Source organism: Boleophthalmus pectinirostris, unplaced genomic scaffold, assembly GCF_026225935.1.
Source record: "Boleophthalmus pectinirostris isolate CB_2022bp ecotype Guang Dong unplaced genomic scaffold, ASM2622593v1 HiC_scaffold_3, whole genome shotgun sequence".
NCBI classification, from domain to species: domain Eukaryota; kingdom Metazoa; phylum Chordata; class Actinopteri; order Gobiiformes; family Gobiidae; genus Boleophthalmus; species Boleophthalmus pectinirostris.
The window spans coordinates 25731684-25750475 of record NW_026571299.1 but is presented as its reverse complement, the minus strand read 5'-3'; the positions used below and the strand labels follow the sequence as shown (position 1 = coordinate 25750475).

At 36.4% G+C, this 18792-nt stretch overlaps 2 protein-coding genes across 2 annotated transcripts in view; one reads left to right on the top strand and one right to left on the bottom strand.

The window, feature by feature from the left end:
- The window catches only part of olfml3b (olfactomedin-like 3b), an 84032-nt gene that overhangs the window by 3105 nt on the left and 62135 nt on the right, over nucleotides 1-18792 (top strand). The gene's annotated exons all lie outside the window — the stretch shown is intronic.
- Nucleotides 3187-4747, bottom strand: gpr25 (G protein-coupled receptor 25). The gene has a single exon (XM_020937026.2). It carries the CDS (start codon nucleotides 4731-4733, stop codon nucleotides 3564-3566), a length of 1170 nt encoding a protein of 389 aa, XP_020792685.2. The 5' UTR covers nucleotides 4734-4747; the 3' UTR covers nucleotides 3187-3563.

Sequence of the window (18792 nt, the reverse complement as noted above, 5' to 3'; positions counted from 1 at the left end):
TCCATCCTGAAGAATGCAGCACTTGCTCTTTTGCATACTACAAATTAAATAGAAATAAAATTGGGATAGTAAAATTTTGTGAGCACTATGTACAGGTTTGCAAAAAAATGTTTTGTAATACAAACCAAATACTTATTATATTTATATTTACTTATATTATATTATTATAGTATAGCATAGTATAGTATAGGTTATTTTGGGCTTTTAATTGATCAGCAGAACATATTTCAACTTAATATAACTGATACAGCTAAATTAATTGGGTGGATTATTACCGTTTTTGTTATTGTGACAAATAGGTCACATCAATTTTTCATTCTTATTTTAAGGCTAAAAGCCCGATGTGACATATTTGTTACAGCGATATTTCCCTACCTGGTTTGATATTACTTTCTTCAATAAACATGGTCAGACCAGGTTGAACGCAATATAGGACATGTTATTAAAGCATAGGAACTGTTGAATGTGTTTGAAATTACCTGTAGTATCAAAAAACTGCTTTTTGAAATGAGCTGCTTCCTTGAAATTTGCATCCAGGCTAAACCAGCATTTTGGAGAGCTCACTTCCTGTTAGTGTCACATGACTCTCACATGGTCATCATACCAGGATGTTTAGTATAATCGGTTAGGAACTTAATAAGGTCAGAAATAAAGCCTTATGAGGAAGAGACTGGGGCATTCAAAGTGTTTGTTACACTGGTGTCACCGTGGGTTCTTATGGGTTATTAATAAAGTGTTTGTCCGTTGGTTATTTATGAATGTGGACATCTAGGTATGATTCTTTATAAGAGAAGTGTAACATTTGTTTCAATGTAATAGCAATATCAGATATCCTGTTTGGTCTATTATTGAACATTTCGACATTGGTGCTACACAAAAATAGAAATATAGCTCAGTGTAATGTAGCTAGTCCATTACAGAAGCCTTGTGGCAGCTAACAGGTAATAGTAATGACAGAAGCAAGCAAAGTTTTGAAATGTTTATTGAATATTGATTGAAAATTGTAGTGCAGTAAAGAGATCTGTAAAAGAAAATGAAATAATTAAAATAAGTGCATTTAATTTAAGTAATTGTGGGAAATGAATGGTATTTACCCTCTTGTGTTGTCTGCCTGAGGGGTTCTGGCCAAAAGAGTCCCTAGGGAGCCGGAGCACCTTAAGAAGGTTCAGAGGCAGGCAACCATTTTGTTAGGAGGAGGGGAGCACAGATATTTTAACTTTTCTATTTAGTATTTTTAAATTAATAATAAAACACTGCTAATTTAATAAAGATATATTTTTGTACCTGATGTAATTGAATATTTGTAGCACTGTTTTTGAGATGATTATCTTTTTAAATATGGAATGAAGATCGTCTGAACTTACCTGCACTTTAAGATGAGCTCACCCAATTAAAGGAGGTGGCCTATAAAAGGAGCCAGCCTCACCTTTACAGGGGAGAAGGTGCTATGTGTGAGCACAGGTTTTGCCATGCCTGTTTTTAACTTTGTAATTTTTGTAAATATTTTTTTGATTTTTGCTTGGTTGTGGAAATAAATGCACTTGGGATCTGCACTACAAATCAGCTCAACTCTACCCTGTTTGTCTTATACTGCTAAGGTTGCTATCCAGTCTGTTACACTCAGCCGATGTATAAGTGATGGAATTGCTCTGAAAATAAAGTTGATAGAAAATAACCCAATCAATGCATTTATTACTAGTCATAATTCTATTGCAAGTTTTTTTTTCTGACATGATCAGGAGCTATTAGAAACAGTTGGGTTTTGATTGTGAGAATGATGATTCAGGTCTAAGCCACGGTGATAACCATAAAAACCCACTGAAATCTTATCCTCACATGAAAACTATGTTTTCCCGCAGTAGCATTTGTTGCCATTTAATGTTTATTTAGTCTCATAAACTTATATTTTAAATGTTAGGATTTTACTCATAGTTTACTCGTAGTCTTATCTGTTTTGATACCTACCCATTATCAGGGGTAAATTATAGAAACATAGCACTGTAAATAATTTGTAAATAATGGTGATTAAAAAAAAACAACTTATTACTATTTGTTGAAAAGTGATGTTTATTTCCCCTTTTTTAACTGAATAAATAATTAATGTAAGTTGTTTTTGCATTTAGATTTAAAGTAATAATTACTCTTTTATTATATATTATGTTGTTGCCCCAAAAAGAATGGATGTATTGAAAAAGTATTTCTGCTTGAAAAGAAAATGATCAGCCCTTTACTCCCATACACTATAGTATCACTTGTAAAGTGCTTGTTTGTACGGAATACTGAAGTATCATATGTGTTTTGTCTCATGATATGTGTTAAATATGTGGTGATGACTTCACATGTTTTCAGTGGTCTGTGGGAAAGCTCCTCACTTTTCTAAACGTTTTTGTTTGAGTGCTAAAGGGGACCCTGCTGCAGTTCGGTGCCCACGGCTGTCACTGCGCAGCTGAAACCACCTCTTCAAGTACCAAGAAGAAGGGAGCACTGACCGTTTGAACTCTCTGTTTGCTCAAATATAGACGCCTTGTGAAAGGTCGATGTCGCAAATTCTCACACAGGGCTATGTCTGCGCGTCTGAATCAGAATGCTACTGCAGACATTCATTTATTTCCCTAGAAATAAGAGTGATATGCGATCTGTGGACAGATGAAGCTTTAGATGAAATATATAATGCTCATAAATGAGGAACTATAAAAGAGGAAAAAAAGGAACATAGCCAACAGTTTTGTTTAAAAAAGGTTGTCACAAGAGAAGAAAAAATTGTCTTTTTTGTTTTAAACCTGTAACTAATTGCTGAAAAACTAATATAAAAACATCTAGAAATGACAGTTCTAAAATAGTGCAATGTAACTACACCTTAAAAACCAAATTTTTAAACTAAAGTAATCACATACTTAGATTAATTTACTTAATTTTCTTGGTTCCTTATTCTAATGGAGAAGTAACTATATTTCAAAAAAAGATTAAGTTTATGGTCGTTTTGCATTGCTGCTTAAATTATATTTTATACTTGTAACTTTCATTTAGAGCCCATTTACACATTTTACAGATTAATTTACTGAACTAAAATAATTGAAACATACTAATGCTGTTAATATTTTATTTAATGAATGTAACATAGAAAATCAAGTCATCTCAACATAGTATAAAACTGTATTCAAGCAACAATAACTGTTTACAGATAAAAAGAAAAATTATCAAAAGGCATTATGTAAACTAAATACTTGTAAATACAGAAATATTTAACAAAACAACAGCTAATAACTGAAGGGTTTTAAAAGCAAAAAGTACAACAAGCCTGTAAGATATTTTAAACCCTTTTCATATATTGTAATTTAATCCCCAAAATTTTGCCTTTGAATAACTGCACAATTTCACAATTGGCACTGCCATTATATAAACTGTAAAAAAAAAAAGGATTTGACTCAGAAAAAAATCTATTTACATGTTAAAAGTAAACAGTTTTTCTTCATAAATCTTCCACCTATAATCAATGAGTTTCTGTATAATTACAATGAATAGAGTAATGCCACTGTCCATACCCACATTTCAGATGTCTAATCCTAGACTTGTAAGATTTGTGTTCTCCCTGCAGTGGTCCCGCTCTCCGAGGTGCCAAAGTTTGTGAATGAAGATGAATTGTAGCTGTGTAAACTCAGCGCTTTCCCCCTGCATCTCTTAAACAGGAGACCGGCCCTTTGTCTGAAGTGGTGGTCCAGGCAGAAATAAATGACTGGATTGACGCAGCTGTTGAAGAAAGCCAAACAACTGGAGATGACGAGACCGAGGTTTTCACATCCCACATATATGTTGGTGAGTTGTTTCACTGTGGTTATGGTTTTGAAGATGTTGTAGGGAAGCCAAGACAAAATGAACACAATTATTATAGACAAGACCATTTTGAGAGAGTGCCTGCGTCTGGCTTCTGCTCTGGGATTGGAAGCTGCGACGCAATGTCTGTTCAGGTGCACAACGATGGTTCCGTAGCTGAAGGCGATGATCAAAACTGGGAAAATGAATGTGAATAATGTCATGAAGAGAGTTAAGATCATAAAAAACGTAGAATCTTTTTCATCTGTGCAGAAAGGGTCTTCACCGCGATATTCAAGTTTTCTATACATCAGAGATGGGATGCCGAGGAGAAATGAGGTGAGCCACACCACAAAACAAGTTACGTAGATGCACCTGCTACTTCTGAGATGCCTCGAGTCCATGAGTTTGACCACAGCAACGTATCTGTCCACACTCATGCATGTCAGAAAAAACACATTTGAGTAGCGGTTTACTGTGATGATGTAGCTGCTCAGTTTGCACAACAGGTCTCCACTCCTTCCAAACTGCCACAGGTTATTTCTTCGTGTGGATATGGCCCACAGAGGCAGCGTGAGGACAAAAATCAGATCGGCCAGAGCCAGATTGATAATGAACGTATCCACCAAGCGCCCACCTCTCCTGCCCCTGGTGCCCACCACGCAAATGACAAAAAGATTACCAAAAAATCCTGAGACGAATATCAAAAAATACAGGGTGGTTAAAAAGATGCCTACATCATTTGATTGTGAACTTGGGCAGTCTTGAGGCAGGTTGACATCGAGAGACGCGTAGGTGAAGTTTTCAGAGTAGTTGTAGTAGTAGTTGTAATATTCATCTTCATCATATGGGGCCATTGTAGGAGAGGTGTGGAGAGAGTGAAGTGAAGCAGCTGCTGTTTCTGTTGTGGCTTTCTGAACCATGCCAGAGTGCTTCGCTGTGATATCACAGACAAACCACAGAGGAAAACAGAAGATGAAAAATATCACCTCTGATCAAGTGACTTCTCATATAACTGAAAAAAATGTTAGCAATGCAGATTTTGATTGGAAAAACAAAATAATATATAACATAGCAATATATTAAATTATAGTTGAAGGAGATACTGCAATTGTACTGAAAGAATTATCTTAGTTGAACTGCATAATTGAGATCACCTGATATATTTATTATCATATCATTTTATTTGAAAAACTACAAAATAATTTTTCCTCAATGTACTGTCTATAACATGCCTTTTAAAATGGTCCCTGAAAGTGGATTATTCTTTGTTCTATGGAAAATCTATCATATGCAGTGATAATATAGTTTTAATTTTAAAACTGAACTTATATGACCATGCAACCGAAACAGAAACCCCACTGCAAAATACACCACACTACATATATATATGTGTGTGTGTATATATATATATATATATATATATATATATATATATATATATATATATATATATATATATATATATATATATATATATATGTGTGTGTGTGTGTGTGTGTGTGTATATATAAAATCTAATTGATGCAAGAGTCAGCCAGAAATAAATGCATTTCTAGTTCTAGTAATAATTATAATGTAAATAACCCAATTATAATGTAAATAAACCAAAGATGTTCATGTTGTCTTCTCATGCACTCTAACTTCTTGGGTTCTTTTTTCAAGACAATACAGTAAATTGTATGTACAGACAGTTCAGAAGATGACTTGCAGGTAGCAGCTGAAACATGTCAGCAATAAATAATTGAAACTTACTTCAAATCAGTGATTTTCCTTCCAGTAATCAGACAGGAAGCTCAACGAGAGACAAATTGCAAAGGGGACACAGCTGTAACAGATTTCACAAAAAACTAAAGTTTCAGTGGTCAAGTCAGTGTAGGGAGATCCTGAATTGGCTTTAGTTTTATTTTTTTATTATTAGTTATCTATTTATCATTTTATCATTTGATCTTATTAATCATATTCATCTTAATAATTAGAGTTTTCAATTTCACCATGCCCCAGATATTTAAAAGCCTTTTATTTATTAAGCATATTGATTTGGAAATGTTATTAATAATACTAGTATATATATGACATTAATACTTTTGTACATTTTTTATTACAATTGAGGAAATGTTCTGTGTCAATCTCTCGTACGCCACAGTTTGAGCGTTTCATGTAAAATGCAGCTGAAGAGTTGGTCCAGCAGGGGGCAGTTCAGACTCACCTCTCCCTCAGTAAATTTTGCCCTTCTGCTTATTCAGCCAAGTACAAACTGCGGAAGTGGCTGAGGTTTCTTTGATGATAACAGTTCTTTTTTTTTTCACATAAAGTCTTATCGAGCCCTTCGAAGTATGAGCAGAGGTTATAGACACAAGGTACTTTCCAAATAAATGTTAAACTAAACTCAGAAGTACAGAAGTTTGATTTCAGACACCAAAGTTGGCACACCTTGTCAATGTTGCAAAAATAAAAAATAAAATAAAAATCATATTAACTTCATATTTTCATTTTTATTTTCTGTTTTCTTATGAAAAAATTAAAAATATGACTTTTAATAATGTTGATATGTCATTTTTGAGGCCATTATGAACACAGAGATTGATTGTTGTTAGTTTGAATCCTATTTCTTTCACATTTAGATAAATCATCCCACGTGCTCAGTGTATATTGAAGATCGGTGATCATCTTTACCAGCTGAACTTCTGACCTTCTCAGTGTGGAACAAAAAGGTGAAATGTGTCATTCTGTCAACACTCCTACATTATGGTCCTATGCCCTCTCAGTGACTGGCAGAGGCTTTACATTCACACAGATAAAGACACAAGTGAAAATGTGCCAACTCAACTACCGACTAACTATGAGTGTTCATCAGATGTTAAACAGGGGTCACAGGCAGAGACTATACACTAGACTGTCTTTTTTGAAAAATTACTCAACAAGGAGGGGGCAGTATGGCAAAAAAGTAATACCACTATTGGGAAATGAACACATGAGTTTTGATTGCATTTCCTGAAACTTATATAACCTGAAAGTAAATAGCAAGCTTGTCTGTACTTGTATGTACTTGTTATTATTTCAATGATGGTAAATTACGATAACATAATTATAATAATGAATTGCAGTATTTGTAATTTTAAATGAGCTCAGGAAGATTTGCTGGTGGGGATCTAATTATATAACTATACACATGGTTATCAAACTGGTACAAGTACTGCTGGTGGCACACAGGACTTGTTGCAGTTTTATACCTCACCGAGTTCAGTTTGGTCAAATTTGTTGCCATCTTTTATTTTTTCCTCTTGATAGTCATGATTATTTCAACCAGGTTTAGGCCACTGTTTGACCTTAATGTAAATGTAGTCTCTTTCAACTCATCTAGTTTGGTGGCATTTGGAAAGACAAAAAAACATTGTAATTTGGTTCCTTGCTGTAAATGATTGGGAAACTGAGAAAAAACAAGAAAATAATAATTATGATAACTAGTTTCATATTTGAGGTCCAAGTGGCACAGTGTCCTGGCACAGTGTATAATTGCTTCAAATTATACACTGTGCCAGGACAAACAATGTGCACTTGTTTTTCCTAATCTGTGATCCTCTTGTTTTTGGATTGTTATGTGTATGCGTTTTGTAACTGTGTTGCGAATTAAATAAATAAATACAAAATAGTGAGACAGGGCCCAGTGCATGCGATGTGAGTTTTAAAAAGTTGGTCACTCACACCAGGACTCCTTCAGAAGGGAGGATGAGAAAAGAAAATCTTAAAGGGACCTTCCTGAAGAATAGGTTTTAATAAATAACCTTTACTTCCTTATTTATTTACTTATTTGATTCACTTCTTGGCATTGTTAATTTCCCGAAGTTTTCAACGACATCATCTCGTGGTTAATTGGTGTATACTGTAGCAGATAATTCATTTGTTCCACCATTTCTCATCCTCTCAATTATGTAACGCTTTTTAATGATTTCTAGTGCATTCTTGTTGTTGCTCTGTCAGTGTGAGAGTGCAGAGTAAGTGCTGTCTCAGTGAATGGACACAGCTTCAGTGGGAGAAAATAAACAATCGCGTTGGTCCAAGCAGAGAAAGGCCTAGGATTCCCATGGCTACTCGCTCCATTTCCCTGTGCAAAGAAGCATCTCGTAAAGTACTTAAAGCTGAACTACGGGCTTTTGTTTCTGCCATCCCGAGTGTTGTAAGAACCAAGTGCGTTACCTGTAGTGTTTCCAACGGCCTTCGTTTTTCATCGTAAACAATAAGAATGAATGAATCACCTTTTGGATGCCTTACACTTCTGTCTATGAATTTAGTCTTTATCATTTCATTCTTTGCATTGCAGTTGTCTTGCAAACTTAAACACTTATAAAACTAGCCTTAATTAAGCATGAACACAGACTTAATTCAAAATAAACAAGTAGTTTATTAAGAACGATTCAGGCTTTTTCAGGCTACTTGGGCAACCCTAAGTCTAACTTCCAACCCTAACCCCTTGAAGTAGTTACTAAGAGTTACTAAGTATGAATCCTTCTTAATAAACTATTTGTTCATTATGACTTAAGTCTAAGTTAATGCTTTAATAAGGTTAATAATGTTAATATTACTAATACAAAGCGGTCCCAAAATGTATTTTACAGTACAGTTGACATGCAATGTACCTTATTAAGTATATGTGTATTGTACAGTGTACAAGGTAATAACCTGTAGTAACAGTGACCCCACAAATGCATTTTATACAAGCTTGTATTTGTAGTCATGTGTACAAAATCTTTATTGTTTAATTTGCTCAACTATTATTAATGACTCCCTACAATCTCTCAGTCATAATGGAACATAGGCAACAAATTGTGCTATAAATTAAAACATCCAAATGCTTTGCTTTTAATTGTAAAAAAAAAAAAAAAAAAGAACAATTGCTTATGTCAATCAAAATGCCTGGGACCCTTGGTATAAAAGATGAACCAGTCTGTAATGTGTATAACAGTACATTTACCCAATTGCAAACGTTTGCAATGTGTTCCAAAAATGTGCTTCATTTGTATTAAAATATTAAAATGTCTGTTAACATCCAGTAGCTACAAGTTAGTTTATTTTATTTTGGATAACATTTGTATTTTGCGATGGGCACTCATTTCATGTCTGAGTTGGAGTAGTATTTGGAGTGGAGGAGGATTGGGGTAATTGTGTGTCTCTTGTCAGGAACTACATTTGAGGAAAAAGGCATTGTCTCGGTGTGAAAGGTGGATGTTTGTGAGGTGGAAACTTAATCAAAAGTGTGAGTCAGACAAAGGCCTGCACAGCCCGTCTTCTGCTCTGTGTCATTTTAACAAGAAAGGGGAGGAACCAACATTGAGCTTTTGTCACAAGAACACAACATTTTGTCAGTGTGGGTTAAGCTTGATTTATTTCTTTAAACAACTTTTTCTAGCTTAGTATAGGTCTTAACAAATAGGGATTATAATCTTTCTGACAAGTAGTAGTTTGCTTGTATGAATCACATCTATGTCAGAACTGTCTGCAGAGCTCCAAACTACAGGGTTAGAAGGAAGGAAGACTGTATGAACCATGAAGACGGGATATTTTGTTGTTTACTTACAGCATTATATTACCTAAATAACTGCCCCAGATTTTTTTTAAGTTGCCAGACAGAAACAACAAAAATAGATTAAATATAAAAATAAATTAAAATAAACCATAAGATGAAGATTTTTTTTTATATATATATAATTTTCTGAGCAGATTTTTCATTCTCTTCAGTAGTAGACATGCCTGAACAGCAACACATTGGTTTTACTATCCTCATGCTCATTCTGGGAGATTGATAATGGCTTCGTGAAGGGGCATTAAACTTAATCTTCCACATCACATTCTTTTGAAACTAATCAGTGCGATAATAGCCCAAGTGACTTAATTTTGAAGTCATTACATGAGTACAGCTGCCTAACGATGCACAGGAGACCACGGCATTAACATAGGGGCACTGGTTTGGAACACTTTATGACTTTTTCATTATCGTAACTGTATGACTTCACTGCATTAGCAAAAGAGTTCATTTACCCTGTGCAGTGCGTAGTGTGAAATTGAAACTTATGTGATAGACTTGAAATGTCTTGTTTCCTTCCTGTATGTTAGTAGTTCAGTAGCTCTTATATTACATTTTGTGTTGTTGTTGTTTATGTTTGCAGAGTGGCGGACCAGACCAGAGAGTGAGACTGGACCCTGTCATGGTCAAGCCTCTGTCCCCAGGGAAAGTGCTGGAACAGATGGTTACTTTGTTGGACAGAGGTGAGGTTAACAAACAGTAAGTACTATTTTCACAATGGGATAAACCAATGTCTCTCCTTGGAATGATATAGCTGGGAAACATGGACAGTGTGGTTTCTATTAGGCCTGCCATTATAACAGTGCCATTGAAACCAAACCGTAAAGCAGAATTATCCTTAAATTCTAAATATATAATAATAATAAAAAAGAAGAGACGCAATAAATAGCATTTAAATAAATAGCAATAAATGCATTTAGTAATTCATCTGTATTTATAATGAGTCATAGAAGTTCATAATTCAGCACTCTATAGCTCAGATCTCATCATATTGCAAAAAAAAAGAAAAAATCTCCCACTAGTACAAAGAAAATAGTTGATTTAGTAATTATCATGACAGGCCTATTTTCTATGCCTACAGCATCTCAGCAGCAGGCTCGGCACCTGAACTATGAGAGCTTTTACTGTGTTCAGAATAATTTAAACAAAAGTTATGATTTTCTATGTTAATTTTCACTATGATGTCTATTAAATATTTATATAGGTTACTAATATAGATATATAAGATACTAAACAGTAGTAACTTCTGTGCTTCTGAGCTGTGAACAACTTTTGGTTTACCACCCACTAGTAATCTCTTAACTAACCTTAGGAGATAAATTTCATCTCTGGCCATGGAAATAAAGCACAGAAAGAGCACAAGTCATGATTGTGAAGCAAAAAGTCTTCTCCTTGTAAACATGTGTCCGTGTGAATGGGCCCTGGGCAACATCACTGTCAGCTTGTAACTCTGCTCCTGTTGTGGTTTTCTGACTTTTGGGGGTCGGGTCAAATGCGTTTCTCTCAGATTTGTTATTAGCAGCACAGACCTGTTCACATTAGCAGTGTTTGGGGTCAAGGGGTCACTGGGACAGGCTCTCCAACACCTGGGGTCAAAGTTCATCACTCACTCAGACATTAGTGCCAAATCTGGATTTTTTGCTGTGTACAAAAGGGGGGACGTATGACTTTGAGTAGATAGTATTATATATACACATGTTCAATTGTGGTGACAAAAATGTTTGCAATAGTTTACAAGATTCAAATGTATGTATCCTCCAGCAAATCAGTGGCCTCTTTTATTGTGCAGTGATGCACATTAACATAAATTGAAATGGAATTTAAATTTGGGAATGACATATTTTGAGTGTGGGTGTATGATGAGTTTAGGCTTACTGTTATCAACCTGTACCACAGAATAGTTCTTTAAAATTACTGTGTGGTCTTGTTCTGATATATCAAGACCACTCTAAAACTATTCTGGAAAGATCCTTTTTTCATTTTTTTTTTTTTTTTCAGTATTCATATTTGTTCGAGAGTTACTAGATTCAATACTAATTTTAGTATCAGTTTGTAGAGAGGTCAGATGCACTGACCCACAGGTTGGGGGGGTCAATCTCAGCTTCCTCAGATGAATACTTTTGAATAGTTGTTGTGTTCTTGGGTGAGACACTTAACCTGCTTTGCCCCCACTGTGCATACACTGGTGCGTGAATGTGTGATGTAAAAGACTTAGAGTGCCTTGAAGATGGCATATATAAAAATTAGACCATTGACCATAGCTTAGACTTAGACTTAGACAAACTTTATTGATCCACAAGGGAAATTATTTGGTAGTATTATAATGGTAGTGTTTTATGTTATAGTTAAATTTGAAAGTGCTGACACTTTAAGCCCTGAACCTGTGAAGCTCCTTCGCGTCAAATCTATGGCTCTGAAGAAAGGTTTATTTGCTCTTATGCTCTTATGTTTCTCCACTGGGACATGCTGCTTGACAATTGTTGTTTAGGAACCATAAATTGTTGCAACTGTGGTAAAATCAGGACGTTAGTTCTAAAAAATGTGTTGATGGTGGCATTTTGATGGGGGTAATTTTGGGCTGACAGGGCGCAGGACGTCCCATGAATCACAGGGTGTCAGGAGGGAGCTAGAGATGGAGGGGTGCTCTTTGTTGGGCTGACAGCGGCTGAAGGCGGAGGCTGCTGGGGTCAAGTGTGACACCTCATTAGGACTGTGTTGATTTAGTGCGGCCGCAGCAACAGACCTCCTCCCACAGGACGGCCGAGGGGGAGGGAGAGCTCCGGACACAGGATTATAGGAGGGACTCATGCAATCTGCTATGACTACAACTGCCCATAGGGCACAGTATGATCTGACATATTTGAATAGCCATTTTATTTATGAATGTAACACTCTTAGAATGCCTGAAAAGATCAAGCTGTTTTGAGACAGGTCACTATGATTTAAGGCTCTAAACTGCCTTTTTGTCATATAGTACAACTGTCTCAGAAAGTGTTTGTGCAGTAATTTTGATAAAAATGTATTTGATATTGCAATGATTTATCAGCGTTGGTTAATCTTAAAACAAAGTTTTTGTAAATCCTGGATTAGGACCAGCACAATGAGGACACTGACCATTGACTCAGAAATATGCACATAGTGGGATCATTATTTCCTAGGTTTCAGATAAAGATTTGAGTAAGAAATGTCATTTATTATTCTTTAAGCTTGTTTTAGACACAAAGAGAAATTGTATGTGTCCAAAGTTGTGTGTTGTTCCTTTTGGACATATTGGGAATAGTGTGTATTGTGGTTGTATAATATATCCAGCTGTGATGTGGTCAGCAATCCCTCTGAGTGAACCCAATGCCCCTGACAGGCTAAATCTGACCTTTCACCTTTGATCTTTCGATTTCAAATTGTTTTCACTAATGTCAAGATTACTTGTGACACTGCGCAGAGGTGCTCCAGCTCGTGTGCAAACCGTTATGAGCCACAGTGGAGCCACATTTTCAGCAAATAGGTTTAGAAGAACAGAGTATTATGATTTAATTTTACTTATGAGTACAAATGTGAAATTCTTATAAAATTTTATTTTACACTCTATATGATTACCAAATTATTAATTATGTTTAATTATGGATAACGGGTTAATATTTTTACATTTTAATTATTGGGATTTGCAGTGTTATGGCCCAAAATTACACTGCAGGTCTAAACTAGTTTTGTGATTGTAGAAACAATACACCATATGGACTTCATTTGACTTTGACCTTTAGTTTGACTGCCCTCATCTGGCCGTCTTCTGAAATTACAGTTCTTTTTTTAAACAAAAACCTTATATTTATTATGTACAATTATTTCTTTCAGATGTCTGCCTATATATGTCTCAGGTTATGAGGTTAACATGTTCAAATCACATTAGTTTTAATGATAACAATAATGCTAATGTATTATTACAAAATAATATCGAGAGGATCTGTTTTTTATCAAGCAAAAAGCAGAATGAGCCTCATTAAAGTCTCTCATTTGGGTTGCCAGTTCCAACATGCCTCTCTGATCTGAATGGTCACTACCTAAAGCCCAGCATCTGCAGCCAGTCATGGATCAGTGGTGCCTCTGTAGAATTCTGAGGTTCTGAGCTTTCACATGAGGTATGCCTTGTATGTGTCCTCTATCTGCAGGTTAAGGCACTGGCAACCCAGGGTCAGTTGTAAATGTTTCTTTTTAAGGCAGTGAGAGTTCAGGCTGGATACCCTACTATTAAATGTTTATAAATAGAGACAGTTTTATTATTGGCTTTAAATACTGCACCTCCAACAGTGACTTTGCATATATCACGATGGCTTCATTAATCTTCATTTACTGAGGTGGACATACTCTATAATTCACATGTAATTAATGCCATCAGCTGCTCCTTTCATCTGCATGGTATTGTCTGATGGTGAGAAAATGGTAATGTTTGAATTCAAACAAAAGGCATTTCCTAATGCCTCCTCACATTAACACATCATGCATGTTTAAGTCCAGGATGATGGAAGGGACGGGGCTAAATTAGCACAATATATGAATAATGAATGAATCTTCATTTGTATGATTGTTCATTACTCTGTTATGCCGTTAGACAGCAGTTTTGCCAGTAATTGAAATACTCTGATTTGCATAAAGGCAGATGGGTGACGTAATAAAAGAAATCTGCACGTGCATTTTATTATGAACACTTTGCTTAGAGTACTGGAATACTTTTCTGATGCTGTAGCTGAATAATATTATTAAATGTATTCTGTTGATAAACCATGTAGTAATTAGAAGTCATTACTGTTTTCAAAGACATTTTGTCACTTAAAACATGTGCTTTCCTTGTTGTAGTGTCCAGCTGTCACAGGACTATACTAGACAAAGATTATTGTACTAGTAGAGGCGTCAGATGTGTGCCTCCTTCAAAAGGCCTTTTAGTTTGTTTGGTGGTGATTGTTACAGCATAGTCAATAAAACTGACTACAGTAGAATAAGGGACTAATGTACTATTAGCTTGAAACATGTTTTGACATTAAGAACACTGACTGCACTGAACGGCTTGTGTAAATATGATCACATGCCGTTATTGTCTGATTTTCAGATCTATTATTGTGAGTTTGTCAAACGAAATGCCATAATATTGCTGTCCTCTGATAACACACTGCACATTTGCAGTGCATTGTTTCAAAATGACCAGGAAGTTGAGATTTGGTCCAAATGTCACAGTTCCAACTTTGGTTACCCTGTGAGATTCTACTCATTAGTCTAAATAATAAGTGTCACTAATGCTGTTGGAGCTGGCTGCCTTCTTGAATAGGCCTGTGAGAGAGGCAGGCTGAGAGATTAACTCCAGTGTGCTCACTGTGAGGCCCACGGAGCAGCTCAATATTGTTCTAGTGCTGGACTGAGGTAGAGGAGGGGCGGGAGGGGAGGGAAGAAAACCCTGTTCACAGAAATGAACTTGATGATCCGGAGGGACAGTGCAGGGGGAGGGACCACGGCTTCTTACTTCTACTCATCAGCAATGTGTCAACACCCAAAATGACAACTCAGGGATCTGCATGCTGTTTTTGATTAGAAATAGAGAAAACAAAGCTAATATATTCACGCAAACTGTAATTTAGAATCTCATTTAAATATACCATTTGAATATTGTCAACATTTATCGTTATTTCAACTAAAAGTGCAATATGTAACTTTTCTGGTGAAGGGTGAGCCATCTGGTCTATGGAGATGTTACTACTTTGCCTTTCTCGCCATGAAGACAGGCAGGTGACTACACTAGACCAAATTACAGGTAAGATCTGTGGAGTGACAGACTTACTCACAATAAGCAATATAAACACCTGAATGAAGGGTAAGTTTAATGTCTTACTGTGTAACATTCCAGGCAAAGTAATAATAACTCCATGGAGACAAGCACGTGGTGGACCATCTACCAGAAAAGTTCTTCTAAATTATATTTTTCATATTGTTTACAGTAGTTCGTGGCTATTTGGCTGTACATTCTATTATACCAAAAGATGTTGAATGAATATAGTTTGAATCTATTGCCGATTTTAAACTGATTTCCTTTTGACTTTGTCTGTACAGGATTTGCCAGGCCAAATAATCTAGGGCCGGGAATCACAGGGTCTCTCACAATTTGATACACAATACATGGCTGACAATATGATATTATCATGATATGGTGATACATGTGGTCATCGACATATTGCACATGATACTGTTATTTTGTTGTTAGAACCAACTCAATTTTAGCAATAGTACTGCTTTGTTAAACCACTACTTCTGCAAAGTGAATATGAAATACATCTATTGTAATCATCAGAACAATTAATATGTCAAGAGTATTGCACAAACAAGATTCCTTTCACTAAATAAGCAACAGAAATGTAGTGATTAAAAAAATCTTCAAAGATACCAAAAAAATATAAAATAATATTTGGCATAGATGATGTTTCTCTTTTATCCAGGCTTCAGACTGTCATTAAGAAAATGCCTGTCAAAGAGATTCTTGAATGAACTATTGAATGATCCCACTGGAACTTTCTTGGTTTCTTGGAAAAAAAAGTAAAATAAATAAATTATGTCATACAGCATTACAACTTTAACATGAAAATGTTGGCAATAAAAGGTGAAAGTGAGCTACAATAATGCTATGATAAACCAATGTAGTTCCTAGAACCAAGCATGGTCTTTTCAGTGATAATGAAACCTTGATGACGTCTTGAGCTGCTGGTTACTGTCAGTTTAAGCGCAGCCAGAGGAGGGTGGGGGCGGGCTGACCCCCTCCACCTCGAGGCTGTTTGAGAGTTTGCCATGTGAACTATGGAGACCCCACAGTGCCTTTCACTCACCACTCCGGCCTCAAAGAAACAAGTCCAGCCCTGAGGTTTTTATTGGCTAGCACAGTAACCAACTGTATCTCCGTATGCTCCAGTCATTACTGCACAGTCCATGGATCCACTTAAACAGAACAGTCCCTTTTTCCAGATTATGTTGCAGTTGTGCTTGGAGAACTGCTCAAGTTCAGTACTTCAACTTAAATATACGTTATCCTACCTATTAGCCAATAGCTCTGTTTCATAATAAAATACAGATTATTTCAATAGGCCGATAATAAATCTTTTAATGGATTATGACTGTTTCATTGGACAAATCTTTGTACACCTTTGTACTCATGTATTGAGTTTGAAACTCTATAATAATACAATGTTTTTTAAGGTCGAGGAACACAACACAAGTGCTGCTGTTACTGATGCAGAGACCAACAGGAAGAGAGCTCTCTGTAATAGGACTGCATGTTCTACACATTGTTCTACATTGAGTCACTCATAGCAACATATAGTAATAGTATTCTCCAAATGCTAAAATATGCATAAAGGGCATTGTGGGCAGTTCCCTGAGTCCCTGTGTCTTTACTGTCATGTCACATTCTTTCATCCATAGGACAGTGTGTGAATGGGTCCCTGCTCTAAAAACTGCCCAGTGGTCGGGCCAGACAAAAAGGTGTTACTGATTACTGTGTCCAGCAATTTAAGCCATTGAGCACTGCCCCCAATTCACCTTCTTTCTTAACTTTATGGCCATAATTGCCATAAAGCTCCTCCTAAACCCTCCCAGCCCCCAGCGGGCCTTTTCTCACAGCCTTTGTAACTCACTCAATATTGCTATTGTACTGTACTCTCATCCACAAGTGCATTCACAGAATAGTTAGTCTTGCCTTAATGAACTGGGGTCAGAGTTCATCATGTTAGCTGTCTTGGTGCGTTGAGCTTCCTTTCAGCCCTGACCATTTCATGTCTAACTTGGACAACTCCTTCTTTAAGCAGCGTGACAATAAAGGCATCCATCAAGGGCCTGTCTTTGTGCGGAGGCTGTGACTGATGACGTCTATGGCACTTGAGCGCTGCACTCGGCTGTGTGAATGTTTGTTTATGTGGAGTGAGGATTTGTCAAAAGCTTTATGTCATTGCTGGCATCAGGCTCCTGGGGCTTGGACTGGGTGGTCTTTGTGTGTTTGTGTCTTTCTCACTCTCATTTGTTCCCTATTGATTGTCTAAATTAGGTTGATGAGAGGCCCTCCTATCAGGTGCCATATTAATTGGGTCAGCCTGGATCTTACAGAAAATCTAAATCATTTCTGATCCAAAGCTCATCTCTAAAGTTTTGTGCTCAGTCATTTCCTGTTTACTCCTTAATTCAAACTGTAAGTACTTCTGTCAAAATTTACATTTGACACTCTGCATCAAACTATGATTCTGTGCCTGTGTGTAGGAGGGGCAGGTACTTCAGGTGCAAGCAGGTTATTTGACCACTCCCCCCTTAAATCTGAGCTGTGTACCGTAGACTAAATCTCCAACTCCTGACCCAAATTCTGGAGTGTCCTCTCGTTCTGCATTGCTGTGGCCCAGTGTGACAGTTGCATTGAATGACTGTCCCACAGAGAATGAAGTCTTTTACGTTCTACACTCATGAGTGTGTAGTTCAGCTCTCCTTCTGTTAAGAAAGCATCCACAGATCCTATAAGCTAAATAAATGATTTATTGTACAAAAGAAAATGACAGTAAACAAAACAAATGCAAACATAACAATAGAACAGTTATTCATATGAAAGATCAAACTACAAAGTTGGGTGATTTTTATACTACACCAAGAATGAAGGAATGAAAAGGGAAGTGAGAAAACATTAGAAGCGGTGAACCTGTCCAAAACATCATAAATGTCATCATTTGGGTATTTACATAGAGATCTCTTACTCTCATATATTTATATGAAAACACTCTCATACATACCAGTATACAAACACTAAAATTAAAAAGTATTCTTCTCAATAGCTTTAACCAGAGTCGAAGCCATAACTGTAAGCACAGCTAATCTGTATCTCCATAGCCACACACATTCCCAGAGCTGCTACCATCAGTCACTCTGTAACGACCTGAACCTGAGCATAGGAACCCTGTGCTTTCTATGTCTTCATGGAAGGGGCTTCTACCAGTTTAATGTTCGATCGATGTTCAAAACAAACAATGGTTTTTAGAAGGCTAAAGTGAGGTAGACAGACTTTGAAATGCATTGTATTTATAACAATAAATAGACAAATGACCAGCTGAGCTTTCTTTCAACCAGCATTCCTCCCTTTGAAATATTCTAGCTTCTTTTCCTGCAATCACAAAAAAGGTACAGCATACAACATGTCCTCCTCTACTTTGGCTAACGGCTCACCTCCCGTTCACACATGGAAACATGTCAATGCAAGACACTCAAAACAGTCAACAGGACGCATCTCTATCACATGGAACACATTAAACTTAGTATTGGTGGGCCATTTCAACTTAAAGCATTCCCACTGATCCACACGTCTGTCTTCAGCCTCTCAGGCCACTGCTGCTGGAGTGTCA

What these genes read in the sequence shown, in the direction of transcription:
- gpr25 (XM_020937026.2), bottom strand. Translation starts at nt 4,733, where the DNA reads ATGGTTCAGAAAGCCACAACAGAAACAGCAGCTGCTTCACTTCACTCT.